The sequence below is a fragment of the Sciurus vulgaris genome, assembly GCF_902686455.1.
Source record: "Sciurus vulgaris genome assembly, chromosome: 17".
In the NCBI taxonomy this organism is placed as follows: Eukaryota; Metazoa; Chordata; class Mammalia; order Rodentia; family Sciuridae; genus Sciurus; species Sciurus vulgaris.
Window position 1 is genome coordinate 58,000,046 of NC_136478.1, and position 13,066 is coordinate 58,013,111.

At 57.2% G+C, this 13,066-nt stretch overlaps 1 protein-coding gene across 3 annotated transcripts in view; it reads right to left on the minus strand.

The window, feature by feature from the left end:
* Positions 1-3,521: 3,521 nt before the first annotated feature.
* Positions 3,522-13,066, minus strand: part of PLA2G4C (phospholipase A2 group IVC) — a 28,085-nt gene continuing 18,540 nt past the window's right edge. The window contains exons 13-15 of one of the 3 annotated variants that reach the window (XM_079117140.1): positions 10,508-10,679; positions 9,502-9,652; positions 3,522-6,106 (exon numbers count right to left, since the gene is read on the minus strand). In XM_079117140.1, the coding sequence (XP_078973266.1) occupies positions 5,974-6,106; positions 9,502-9,652; positions 10,508-10,679 (456 nt within the window). In that variant the 3' untranslated portion in view covers positions 3,522-5,973. Of the gene's footprint in view, positions 6,958-9,501; positions 9,653-10,507; positions 10,680-13,066 lie in introns of all 3 variants that reach the window. The other 2 variants (XM_079117141.1, XM_079117142.1) reach the window with 2 other exon arrangements.

Below are 13,066 nucleotides of genomic sequence, written 5' to 3' on the forward strand. Positions count from 1 at the left end.
GATTCACACCATTTGTGTAATCATACATGTACATAGGTTAACGATGTCTGTCTCCTTCCACTATCTTTCCTACCTCCGCCTGCTCTTTGCCTCATTTCCCTCTACCCAATCTGAAGTTCCTCCGTGGACTGAGATGAAAGTGGACTGAGATGAAATATTATTGCAGTTTTGATTTGCATTTCCTTGATTCCTGAGGATATTGAAAATTCATGTATCATTTCATGTATTTGTTGTCCATTTGTATTTCTGGACTGGGGATGTTTCTCAGTGTGAGAACACAGCCTAGCAGAAGAAATCAATAGAGATGGTCTGATAATGAAGATAACAATGAAAATTGGAGTAAGAATGAGTGTTTATAGGACAGCAACCATGTTAGACACTCTAGTATTTTATATTCACATGAGTATAGTGTTTACATGCATAGGATATATTAGCTTAGATATTGTTATATATTTGTTAATTAATTAGATTGCTTTACTGTGTAAAAATTAATTTATCTGATACATAATACTGTAATCATATAAGTGAGACAATGACTGATGTCCATATCCTTAGCTTCCATTCCACCCCCAACCTTCTCAATGACTAAGAAAGAGGTTAATGTTTCTCGAAGTTTTGGAAGATCTCAATGGTAACCCTTCCAGGGCTTCCTAAATCCTTGTCTGTAAAACAGGGTATGATCCTGGTACTTTACTCATTCTTCATTAATCTTTTCAACAATATTTACTGAGTATATGCCATGCTATTCTTGGAAAAGCCAAGTCTTAGGCAATTTATGACTAAAAACAAAGTGTTGACTTCCTAATATATGATAGAAATGCATACCAAACACACATTTCCAAAGGAAATGCATAGAACGTGTCATGTTTGATCATTGCTATGAAGGGAACAAGGGCAGAGGTGTGCGGTTCTGAACTGAGGGCCTCACTGAGTAACTGCATTGCAGTAAACGTCTGAATGAGGCAAAGGGACAAGAAGTGAAAACGCCCAGCTGGACAGCACTCTGGGGTGAGGCTGTGACACATAACCAGCCTGCAGAGGGGGAACCTGGCATGTTTGAAGCTGGGTAGCCACAGGGGTGGAGTCTGCAACAAGGACACTATACCTAGAGCCACAAGGGCACCCAGGAACTTAGCTGAAAGGACCTGGAAGTCCTGAGAGATGCTGAGCCAGGAGCGACTGGAGCCACTGGAACTGGCAGTGGATCAGCCACATGCAGAGTGACTGCTTTAACTTCCAGAACTTCGAGCAACATTAACCTCTTTCTTAATCGTTATTCAGTCAGCCCTTCTGTGTAGAATGCAAAACAAACGAATCCATGGTGTTGAGAAGGTGAGGATGCCCTGCAAAAGGGCAACTGGAGTAAAGCATGGGGGCGTGAGTGGAGCAAGGAGGTGTCCAGGAGCAGGCAGCATCCAGGGAGAGACTGGGATAGAAGGTGTCCTCGCGTGGGGAATCTGGCATGGGCTCATAACCTGAGCAGAGGATGAAAGATGTCCACTCAGGGAGGCAGGGTGGTGCAGTGTTAAAACCAGAGTAGGGGGAGAAAGGCATCCCCACCGAGGTGGAAAGACAACAGAGAGGGAGATTGGTTACACTTGGGAATTCTGTTAAGGAAATGGGAGCCAGGTCTCTCTCTGATGGAATAGAATGTTACTAACAGACAAAGGCGGGAAGGTGGAAGGATCTTGTGAGTTTGCACTGGAATGGGGGTGCACTGCACACCCAAAGAGGTGTGCGTGAGGGTGTGCGTGTTAAGGCCAGGTTCCCAATGCACAGGTTTCCAGAGACAGGATTTGGAGGAGGTGACTGGATCATGAAGGTTTTAACCTCTTCAGTGAGTAACGCACTGACGGATTAATAATTTGATGGCATTATGGGAGGTGGTGGGAATGTCAGAAGGTGGGGCCTGGTCAGAGGAAGTAGGTCACTGGGGCTGTGCCCTGGAAGGCATGTCTTGTCCCCAGCTCTTCCGCCATGACGGTCCACATCTCCTCAGGCCCAAAGCAATGCAGTCTGCCAACCGTGGACTGAGACCTCTGAAACCCAAAGAAAGCAAACCTTTCTGTCCTCGTTATCGCCAAGTGTCTGGTCAGTGGAGGAAAGCTAAGACGGCAAGTGACTTGGAGGTGTGTTCTCCCGCTGTCCCCACCGCGAGGACACGGGAGCGTCACCAGCACCTCAAGCACCCAGATCCTGACTTCCCCACACTTCTCCACACGAGGGGCCGAGTCTCCCAGGAGAAGGGCTGACGCCATGTCAGGAGCAGGACAGGAGCACGGCGAGCTGGGGCCTCTGGTAGCACAAAGCAGCAACTGTTCCAGGAATCATGGGGACTTGCCAAAAGAAACTCCACGGCCCCGCGGGCGACCGGAAAATCATGATCAGCGATCGTGACGGGTGATCTGGAACCAGGAAACCAGGAGCCGCGCAGTGTGATGTCCAGTTAAGTGCACAGCCTGGTCCCAGAGCCCACAGCGCCCACGCACAAACCCATGAATCCAAAGGGGAGAGTCGCTTTCAGGGGAAAGGAGAGAAATCTGGCAGGTGCCAGCGTCATCAAATGACCCAAAGGAAAGTCACTGATCATGTGACAAAATCCTGCCCATCTTACAGGACGTAATGAGGACACAGCCTCCCTTTCATGGTCTTCCTGAAACTCATCACGGGAAGACGCCAGGCAAGCCTGGATGGAGGGGTGGTTTACCACAAAACCGCCTGTGACCTTCAGAAAGGTCAAGGTCAGGAGAGTCAAGGTGAGACTGAGAAGCAGCAGAGGAGGAGCAGGCTGAGGAGACCTGAGCCAGGCAGCCAGAAGCCTGGGCGGGATCCTGTGCTACAGAGCCCTGGTGGGGGCGGCGGGTGGCTCACTGTCCACCTCTGGACAGGGAGGACAGTGAGGAGGTGCCCACCACTGAAGCAGGAGAGCAGTAGATTAGGCTCTGGGGGGCTGGACCACAAGGCTGTCGCTCCTCCGTGTGGGGAACGATCGTAACACAGTCGTGTGAGCGCTGGAGGGTTCCCGTCTCACACCCCTGAGGAATAAGGCACCCAGACTCAGGTGAGAATTCAGTGGCAGATTCATGAGAAGCGAGCCGGGAGAGCTCCCAGGGCATGGGAGGGGTCCCAGAGGGCACTGTTGAGCTCCGCGTGGGGGCGAGGGGTGGCTCACTGTCCACCTCAGTGTTGTGTGGCTCATAGGAGTGTCACTCTATCCCTGCCTTCAGGGGACCTGGTCTACCCATGGGCACATCGCCCTGTGTCCAGATGTCCCCTGTTTATAAAGAGGCCAGTCCTGGTGGCCTTGGTCCCCTGATGATTCATGTCATGAACTCACATCTGTAAAGACCTTATTTCCACATAAGGTCACAGTCCAAGTGCTGGAGGTCGTGACCTCAGCATCTTCTGGCGGACAGGGTTCACCTCCTGAGCCCTTGCTTAGGAAAGACTGGGTGTGACAGACAACGGCTAATGTCCAGGACACTCGGCATACGCCCAATACTGCTCTGGGAACTTCAGATACCTGTTGCCCTGTCCGGGCTGCAGGCCTTGGGTCCGACACTGGGGCACAGGCGTGAAGGGCCCGCCTGTGTCCTGGACGAGCAGCGGCAGAAGCCATGCCGCCCCAGCTGCACAGGGCTCGGGCTTAGTCACTGAGGGAGAGCCGCGGGGAGGGAGGGGGAGGGAAGAAGGTCAGAGGAGGCCAGGGCGCAGGGACGCAGCGGAGGACGGCGTCCCCATGAGGAAGAGGGTGGAAGGAGACACCAGGGTAAGTGGGACAGGGTTGCAGTCCAGACCCGGAAGGAGGTGGGTAACAAGGGCAGGAAGGGAGCCTGGGGAACAGGGAGGCAGCGGTGCGACAGCCGACCTGAAGCCACACAGTCACGCAGCCGGTTAGCAAGCTTTACTAGGCAGCTGTATCCACCCCACTGATTTGTCCCTGAGGCTACAGCCCAGGACAGCCCCAGGTTCCCCCTTCCCCAGAGCTCACCCACCCGCTGGGATGCAGCAGCCACAGAGGTGAAATGACCAAGGAGAGCCACGTGGCTCTGGTCTCCACCACCACGTCCATTTTGGCCATGTGAACATTAGACACGGCGGCTCTGATGGTCAGGGGGCCATGCCTCAGCTCCAGGGCCCCCTGCAGGGTCTGCAGGACACCCCTCGCCACTTTCAGCTCCGGGGACCACTGCATGACGTCATCAAAGACACGCTCCAGGTCATCCTGGGCGAGCGGCCCCGTGAGCATGGCCACAGCAAACTGGATGCGGTGCAGGGCGTAGCTGAGGGGAACGCAGAAGAGCAGGGCCAGGGCCTCCCCTGGGCCCTGGTAGGCCAGCAGGCCTGCTGTGCCCCGGAAGCTGGAGCTCATCTTCACAAAGGAGCAGTGGATGGTGGACCTCCGGGGAAGCAGGGGTGGGGGTCTCACGCGTACCTGGCCACTCTGACAGTAGAGCCTGGGAGAGGAGGAGTTTGGGCACCTCGTGCCTGCGGGCAGTGTTGTGCACTGCACAAGTGTCCCGAGACGGGCAGAGGTGCTCCTTCACTGAGTACCCAGATCTCACCCACTGGGGCCCTCCTGCTGGCTACATTTATTTGTTTGTCTGACAAATGCTCGCTGCAATACAGTATACCACAGGTGCCCAATAAGTGTTCATGGAATGCATGAATGGACACCAGGATGAGCAGAAGGCTGAGGGCCAACCCCAGGACTGCAGACCCAGTTATGAGGACAGAGTCCATAAGCAAGAACAGGTCAGAGCAGAACAGGAGGGACATCTGGGGGAAAGGGCAGGAACAGTGGGGCAGGCGTTAGGGAAACTTCTCAGGTTGGATGGAGACCAGCTCCCTGCAGGACACAGACTCCGCCTGCCACTGGGGGTGGACAGCCAGCGATGGGCAGAGCTGAGGGGGTCTCCCTGCCCCAGCCAACAAGCTGCCTAAAGGCAGGCAGGGCCCCGGGGCTGAAGTGCAGTGTGAGAGGCAGCCTGGGCACCATGTGGGGCCTGTGCCCAGCCACCTCTGCTCTGCTGCTTGGGAGCCTGTGATTGAGAGGTTTTCACCCAGCACTCGGGAGCCGACGAGGTGGCTCCCGCCGTGACCTGAATCGTGTCCCCTGCAGCGCCCCAGTTCTGACGCTCAAGTCCAACCCCGGTGCCGCAGAACGGGGCCTTATCTGCACACAGCAGCCTTAAGGGGCGACCCATCCACCACAGGGTCTGTGGGGTGGGACCCAATCCAATGTGCCTGGTGTCCGCAGAGGAAGAGCTCAGCACGCAGACCCAGGGCACAACCCGTGAGGACAGAGAGAAGATGGACCCGTGAGCCGGGGAGCCCTCAGAGACACCAACCCTGTGGACGCTGGGGTCCACTTCAGCCAGAGGGAGCTGCCTGTGAGCTGCCCGTGGGTGGTCCTGCACTACAGTAGCCCCAGGCGCAGCACGGGCCCCTTCCTCAGAGGACAGGTGACCATCAAATGCCCAGGGGAGGCTGATGTGGTCTGCAACGCCTCCTGGCCGGGGTTCAGGACTTCCCCTCCCCTGATGCTCCCAGTTCCCACCCACCTGCTGCTCAGGGCTGGGCCTGGCCTGCCTGAGGCCTGGCAGCCAGCACAGCAGGGCCAGGACGGCCTGGACGCTGTGCTGGCTGCAGTCTTCACGCTCTGATGCCATGGACTGGTGCCCATGTGACTGGGGTCCCACCAGCAGGCCAGCGGCAGGGGGGACACAGAGTCTGAGAGGACAAGCAGGTCCTGGGGACAAAGGTCACCACGAGCTGACTCTGGGTGATTCTCCTGGCTGTGAAGTCTCCATGGAGAAGGGAACAGGCTTCCAGAGGTGGCCTTGGGGCCAGTGTCCGTCAGCCTGGGACCCAGACCCGGCCTCTGACTCGAGGTGTGTGCACGGCGCCCCTGGTCCCAGGGGTGGGCTCCCTGCCGGCCTCGGGGCCGGAGAGCGAGCAGACCACAGGGATTTACAGGGGATCCTTGGACGTCATGTCCATCCTGTTGGTGATCTCGACACTCACGGTCCGGGAGCCTCGGATGTCCACCACTGTGTCCGCTGGACAACGCTCTCCAACTGCAGCTGGGATCGTCCGGTCTTCCCTGAGATCCAAAGAAGTTGTGAATTTTGCCCAACAGGGGCTTCAGGAGCCCGGGCAGCTAGTGAGACAGAGTGGGGAGGACCCCGCTGCCCACTGAGGCTCCCCGCAAGAGCAGCCGCCTCAGACATCTTTCCCGGGTGGCCAGTGCAGGAGCGGCTGTCTCCCCACCCCACCCGCACAGCACGCCGCACTGGAGCTGGACTCCTGGTGGAGCCCTCCTGGCTGGTGTGGGTGAGCTCCCCCTGTCCTGAGCAGAGCCAGCAGGACCCCAGGGGCCCAGGGGTCTCTGAGCTGCCAGCCGACCCTGGGGTCCTGGCAGAGAACTGAGAAGAGAGGGCCCTGCTCCCCGGCAGCACTGTCCAGTGAGCACTGCACAGCCCGCCTGTGATGCCTGCACTGCGCCCCAGGGTCCAGGGAGCAGCCCGGGCCCTGTCCCCGGGGCTGTCGCACGAGCCCAGGAAGGACTCAGTCACACAGTTTGCCTGCCTCCATTTCTAGCCCGAACTGAGCCCAAGAACCAAGGTTGACATGGTGACACTCAGAGCTGGCCAGGTGGGGACACGAGGACTCAAGGGAGGCATCAGGGGCCACGGCAGGGCCGTCCTCCACGTCTGGCTTGACTGCAGGACGTGCCCTGTGAGCTGGCTGCACCCAGGTGCTCTGGCCACCCACAGCCTCGTCAGCACAGTGCTCTACTCAGTTCTCAGGACCCTCCTCCCGGGTGCCCAGGCTCCATGCAGCCACCCCAGAATCCACCACAGGACATGGACACGGCACTAGCTCACGTCACGTGGGCTCCTCCCCGCAGCTCACACTCACAGCCGCCTGTGCACACTCAGCAGCACTGCTGAGCTGAAGGGGGAGAAGGGCGGGTTCAGAAGCCCTGTGAGGATCAGAGCCGTCGGGATCACAGCTGGAATCGTTCCAACCCCGGGGGGGAGTCCCCACAAACCCAATATGAGGTCATCCGCTTGCTTATTTATGCCCAATCCTTCCGGAATTTTCTACACGTCCCTGTAAGTGTCTAAGCATCTGATCAGGCCAGAACCAGGCTCTCCTGGAGTCAAAACCCAAAGCCACAGGGTCGTTGCTTTGAAGGAACCTTCGCGCAGCACGCGACCTGGGAGTCTCTGTGATCTACACGTCACAGGCTGGCACGGGCGGCCTGCCAGACCCTGCTGAGGGCTGCAGATGCACGTTAGGTTGCTAAAGGCTCCGGTACGTCTTGCAGCAAAGAGCGCTGTTTAAATGTCATCTAGTTTTCCAAACTCTCCTGGCAACAGCTGTGATTCTCGCCCAGGGTGACTGTGTCCCTGGGGACTGGGCAGGTCCAGAGACACATCTGACTGTCGTGACTGGGAGGTGCTCCTGGCTTCTGAAGGGCAGAGGCCAGGGATTGGAAGCCGTCCTTCAGGGTCACTGTGCCCACAGTAGAGCATTGTCCAGCCCACAAGCCAACAGTGCTGGGCAGGAAGCCCAGGACCACCTGAGAAGCAGTGTGGGGGGCTGCCTCCCATGAATGGGGCTGGGTGTGTGGTGGACCCCCAGGACAACCAGAGCCCTCTCCAGCAAGCTGGGGCGGGGACTCGATCTGGGTGGAGAGGTGGACGGGGGAGGCCTTGCCGTTCTGGGGCCGCTACTTTCCAATAGGCACCCGCCGTGAAAAGGCCACGGCTGCAGCAAGAGGAGGTGCCAGCGAGGGGCAAGGACGCGGCCGGGCAGGTCGAGCCACCCATGTTCCCAGGTCCCCAGAGCAGGCTCCTGTCGCCCTGTGGCCTGGCACCCCGATTCTGTGAGATGCACCCACTCTTTGCACTCAGCTCTCTTCTCTGCTCAGTTGTCTGAGATCAGCTTTGACTCTCAACCTGCGAACCGGGCACAGTCCCAGCCTCTCTAACGCCCGGCATGTCCTCGAAGGACTCAAAGAATCCCCACCGGCACACTGTAAGGAAAACGCTGGGGAACGCACTGAGCATTATTAGGGATGCCGGCAACAGCTGACGCTTCCGTGTGTCCCTCATGGTCACCTACCAATTCCGGAGAGGGGCCCTGCCAACCCCTCCCAGCAATAGACGGGAGAGCTGAGGCCTGAGAGCAGCCAAAGTACCTGAGCTCCCAGGGAGCCAAGCCCCGTCCTCCCTCCTCTGAGGGTCAGTAAAGACGGTCTCCCCGGCTCTGTGTGGCCTCTGCTCATCCAGCCTCAGGCCTCATAAGAGCCAGGGTGGTCCTTGAAGGGTGACTCAGATGATGCCATGACAGGGGCTTCCTGGTGCCTTGAGATAGAATTCAAACTCCTCCCTGGATTTCCTCAGCTGGGCCCTGCCTATTCTCTGCAGCTGCATAATGACTCCCAATGGATCCTCAGGTGGGGTGATGATCCTGGATTATTCAGGGGGGCCTAATGCCCCCAAAAGTGTTCTTGTTGAGAGGGAGGCAAGAGGTCAGAGTCGGAGATGAGAAGAGAAGATGGCAGCAAGAGGTTGAGGCAGGGGCCACACGTCAAGGAATGCAGAAACTGAATGTCCCAGGAACTGAAAAGTCATACAGGGAACTTCTCCTGGACCCCCTGGAAGGAATCAGCCTGACTGACACCTTGAATTTAGTCCATGAGACTCACTTCGGGTATCTGACTTGCAGAACTGGAAGATGATAAATCTTTGGTTTTAATGTTATTAAGCTGGTGGCCACTTGTTATAGCAGCAAGAGGATGCCGATACTGTCTGCCTCATCTCCTCCGCCTCTCTCTCTGACTCTTCTCCAGGGTCATTCCACCTCAAACTCTACACATGTGGACCCCTGCAGGGACCTCCACCTCCCCAGGGAGAAAGTGTGAGGGTTGATCCTTCGCTTCATTTAGAAGCCTGCTCTGATGTGACCCTTCAATAGCCCCACCTGTCTCTCTCAGCTGAGCCCGAGCTGTGTGTCTAATTGTGTCCCCCCAAGTTCCATGCTGAGGTCCTACCCCAGTACCTCGCAGTGTGCCCTTATCTGAGACGTGTGTTTAGGGGGCAAAGAGATCTTATTAGTGGGCTCTAAGCCCACATACTTGCATCCTTACAAAAATGGGAAAGTTGTTCCAGAAGCACCCAGAGAAGGAAGAGCGTGTGCAAGACACAGGGAGAAGACGGCCATCCATCTACAGCCCAAGGAGGGAGGCCTGGGACAACCTTCCTCACCGCCCTCAGGAGGAGCCAGTCCGCTCTGCTGCATCCGTCCCCAGGAAGCCGTCCTCTCCCCAACGTTGCCCACGGTCCTTCTCCATCACAGAGATGCAAACTCCAGGGGGAGGCAGGGCCTCTCTCACCCTCTGCAGCCCTCACACCAGACACAGAGGGTTCTGCAGCACACATTTACAGAGCAGGTGCTGAGGTCAGAGTGCGGTGGCCTCAGCCCTACCTGGCCACGTTCTTTATCTCTCTGAGGATGTTCATCTTGTTTATTTCGACGTTCTTCTTGGACACCTCCAGGAGCTGGGTCACCATGTCTACACTGTAGCTGTCCGCTAGCTGGAATGTGCCGTATCTGTCCATCCATGACTGGATCTCATCTGAAGTAGAACAAGAACAGGATAGAAAATCCTCACATGGGGGTGGGGCTATAGCTCAGTTGGTTGAGTGCTTGCCTTTCAAGCGCAAGGCCCTGGGTTCAATCCCCAGCACCTCAGAAAAAAAAAAAATCCTCACAGGTGTGGACAATTAATTCTAGCAATTGTTTCCACTGACTCCAGGTCTTGGCTAATGTCCATCATGCACCAAATCCAGCCAGCCCCTTACTTGACTTTACAAATAAAGATTTGTTGGCACTTGACGTTATAAAATTATCTCTGTTTTATTATCTACGTCCCCCACCTGCAGAAGTACCATGTGAGGATAGAACTTGTATTCTTTTCTGTTCATCCATGTCAGCTGGAAGAACGGCTGACCCAGCCTGGGTGACCAGTAAATGTTTGCTAAGTGAGGAAGACAGATGACCCTGACCAGAGAGTGCGCCTCTCACTGGAAGGCAGAGTGGAGGGGCCCAAAGGCCCCTAGAGCCCGGTGTGCCCTGTAGGAACACCCACCCTGCCTGCCTGGCCTTCCAGGGGGCTGCTCACCTGAGCCTGGAAGATTAATGTGGGTGCTTAAAAGAGGGTGGACGGTCAGCTAGGTCAGACATGTCCCCAAGAGAGGAGGCAGCATGCAGAAAGACCCAAGACTGAGACCGTGAGGGGGACTCCCTTCAGGAGGCCACAGCTGGACAGGGCACAGGCTTCTTGCTCGCACTCTGTGACCCTCAGACGTGGAAGGGCAGGCCTGATGTGCCTGGACAGGCCCATGCCCTCCCCTCCCTCCCATGCCCTCCCCTCCCTCCCCCGCACTCCCCTCCCTCCCCCACGCTCACCTCCCCCCTCCCCCGCGCTCACCTCCACAGCTGTCGGTGTTGAAGAGGGGGAAGTGCATCACCACGGGCCCCCCTGCGCCTCTCAGGATGTGGCAGCTGCGTGGCGCTCTGGAGCACTCCTGGAGCTCAGGCTCGCCCACTGGAGGGAAGGGGATGCCGTGCTGCTGGCAGTAGTCGGCGGTGGCCCTGATGGTCTGACAAGGGGGTGACAGGTGCCTGTCTCAGAATATTCAGAAGCCCCCTGGGACCCGGAGACCCAGCGGAACCTCAGCCAGGAGCCAGGACACGTGGCCAAGCAGGCGCTGGCTTGGACGATGAAGCCTTCTAACAGGAAGAAAGCACCCCGCTTGCCAGCCCACCCGGGGACGATGCTCCTGGTGTTCACAAGCCTGGGCATGAGCCTAGGGGCTGGGGGCCACATGACTCAGAGGGGAGGGAAAGGGAGATCAGGTGACGCTTCAGACCTCAGCTGCCCCACAAGCGACCAGTGGTCCACGTCCATCTCATGGCCCCTGCAAGGGATGCCATGCTGTCACCTCACGGTGGGCCTGGACGGTGACGTAGACTCGCCAGGCCAGGGCTGCTGCTAGTGACGGCATGTCAGCCACCCGGTGCTTTGAAGCTGTCTAGTTGCTGCCCAGGAAGTAAGGGCAGTGGTCAGCTTTCTGTTACTATCGCAAAATACACAAAACAACCAGCTTATAAAGAGAAGAGGCTTATTCTCCCTCATGGGTTTGGAGGGTCCAGGCCCCAATCTGCTGGCCCCGCGGCTCTGAGCCTGTGGCGAGGCAGTGCTTCGCGGCAGGGTGCAGGATGGAGCAGAACCACTTGTGTCTTGAGCCACAGAGCAACAGAAGAGAGGGAAAGGGGCTGGCCAGTGCCCATGTCCCCTGTGAGGGCACTGCCAGTGACCACTGGGTCACCTCCTCACAGCTCCACTGGGGACCAAGCTTCACGGGCCTCTGGGGGACACTCAAGGTCCACACTGTAGCGGTAAGGAAAACGAAGCATGCCAAATCGGTCTGAAAAGAAGGTTCAGTTGACCCAGTACATGGAGAGCGTGGGTGATCCACAGGCAACGGTGGCAGGGGCTTTCGGATGTGCTCTCCTCCACCAGTCACTGAAGTTCCGGTGAGCCTCACACTCAGCACATCGCCCTTCCGAGGGGGCACGTCTCTGGTGCACCAGGGTGATGGGCAGCTCTGCCCAGCGCTTCCCCAAGTTTCCCCTCCACAGAGGCAGTTTTGGTTTCCAGACCAGCTCAGGAATGGCATTATTTCCACTGAAGACCAGCATTTTTTTTTTTTTTCTTTTTTTACTGCGAGGAGCATCTGTGGACTTTCCTGAAGTGGGTCATGCCATCCCCCTTCTGCAGATGAGAAAGGCGAGGCCTGGAGGCTGAGCCTGCTGCTCAGGGTCACATGATGAAGGTTTCCAGGAGGGCGACTCCCGGGACCCGCCTTCCCTCTTTGCTGAAACGTCTGGAGATCTTGATTTTAATAGAAATCCTGGAACCTGAAAGCCTGACCAGCCCCCGGTGCAAACCCAGGAAGACAGGGCGGTGGGGTGGACCAACAGCCACCAGGAGGGTGGAGGTCTCTGTTCAGACGGTGGAAATGCCCACTGGTGCCCGTGCGGGCGTGCACGGTCACGTCATGTCACACAGAGGGACAGAAGGCCTGGTCCCCACCCTGGTGGGCAGCATGCTCTATTGGTGTGTGCTCCAACGTAGGTATGACCACATTGTGCTTGAGGGTATGTTTTTAAAGATGTTCGCAAGCCCCATACTGAGTGGCGGGCACCACACTAAGCCCTTGACCAGTATCCACAAGCGTTGACGGGCGCAGTCCTGCACCACACGGTGACACTTTGTTGACACTGGATCTCATATCCAAGGGTGGCCTCCTGAGGGGATGAGGAAGCTGGAAAGTCCCCATCACCTGTGCCGTCACAGCCGTCATGACGCCCTGGCACAGGGTGGCACTGGTGTTGGTGGTGATGCTGGTGTGAACAGACCTCCTGTGCTGCCCGTCGTGTAAACAACAGCCCAGCCAGGTGTGCTGGCCCATGCCCCAAGCCCCAGCTACGAGGAGGCTGAGGCAGGAGGATTGCAAGTTTGAGGCCAGCCTCAGCAATTTAGTGAGGCCTCGGGCCACTTTAGTGAATCTCCAAATAAAAAGGGCTGGGGATGTGGCTCGGTGATAAAGTGCCCCTGTGTTAAGTCCCTGATTGGCAAAAAGTGAAAATTGATATGAAAAAGCACCTATAGTCTGGCAGAGTGCATAACACCTGCTGATGCAGGTGAGCGGCTGCCTTGCTGGTTTCCGCGCTTCTCGGGCCGTGTGCCCTAGTTTGGAGGGCTCTCCTGCTGCTACCTGCCGTGGTGTGCAGCAGCAGACTGCGAGGTCTCACAGCCCTGCATCCCTTGCTCACATCAACAAGCTGGCCATCCACCTCAATGGCATAAGGACCCGCGGACATTGGCACGAAGGGGAAACCGCCTCACTGCATCTCTGAGGACGCGCCCCACTGGGAAGCTGAGGGTGCTCCTCATCCCACCGTCCCTCGGTGTGTATTTCAG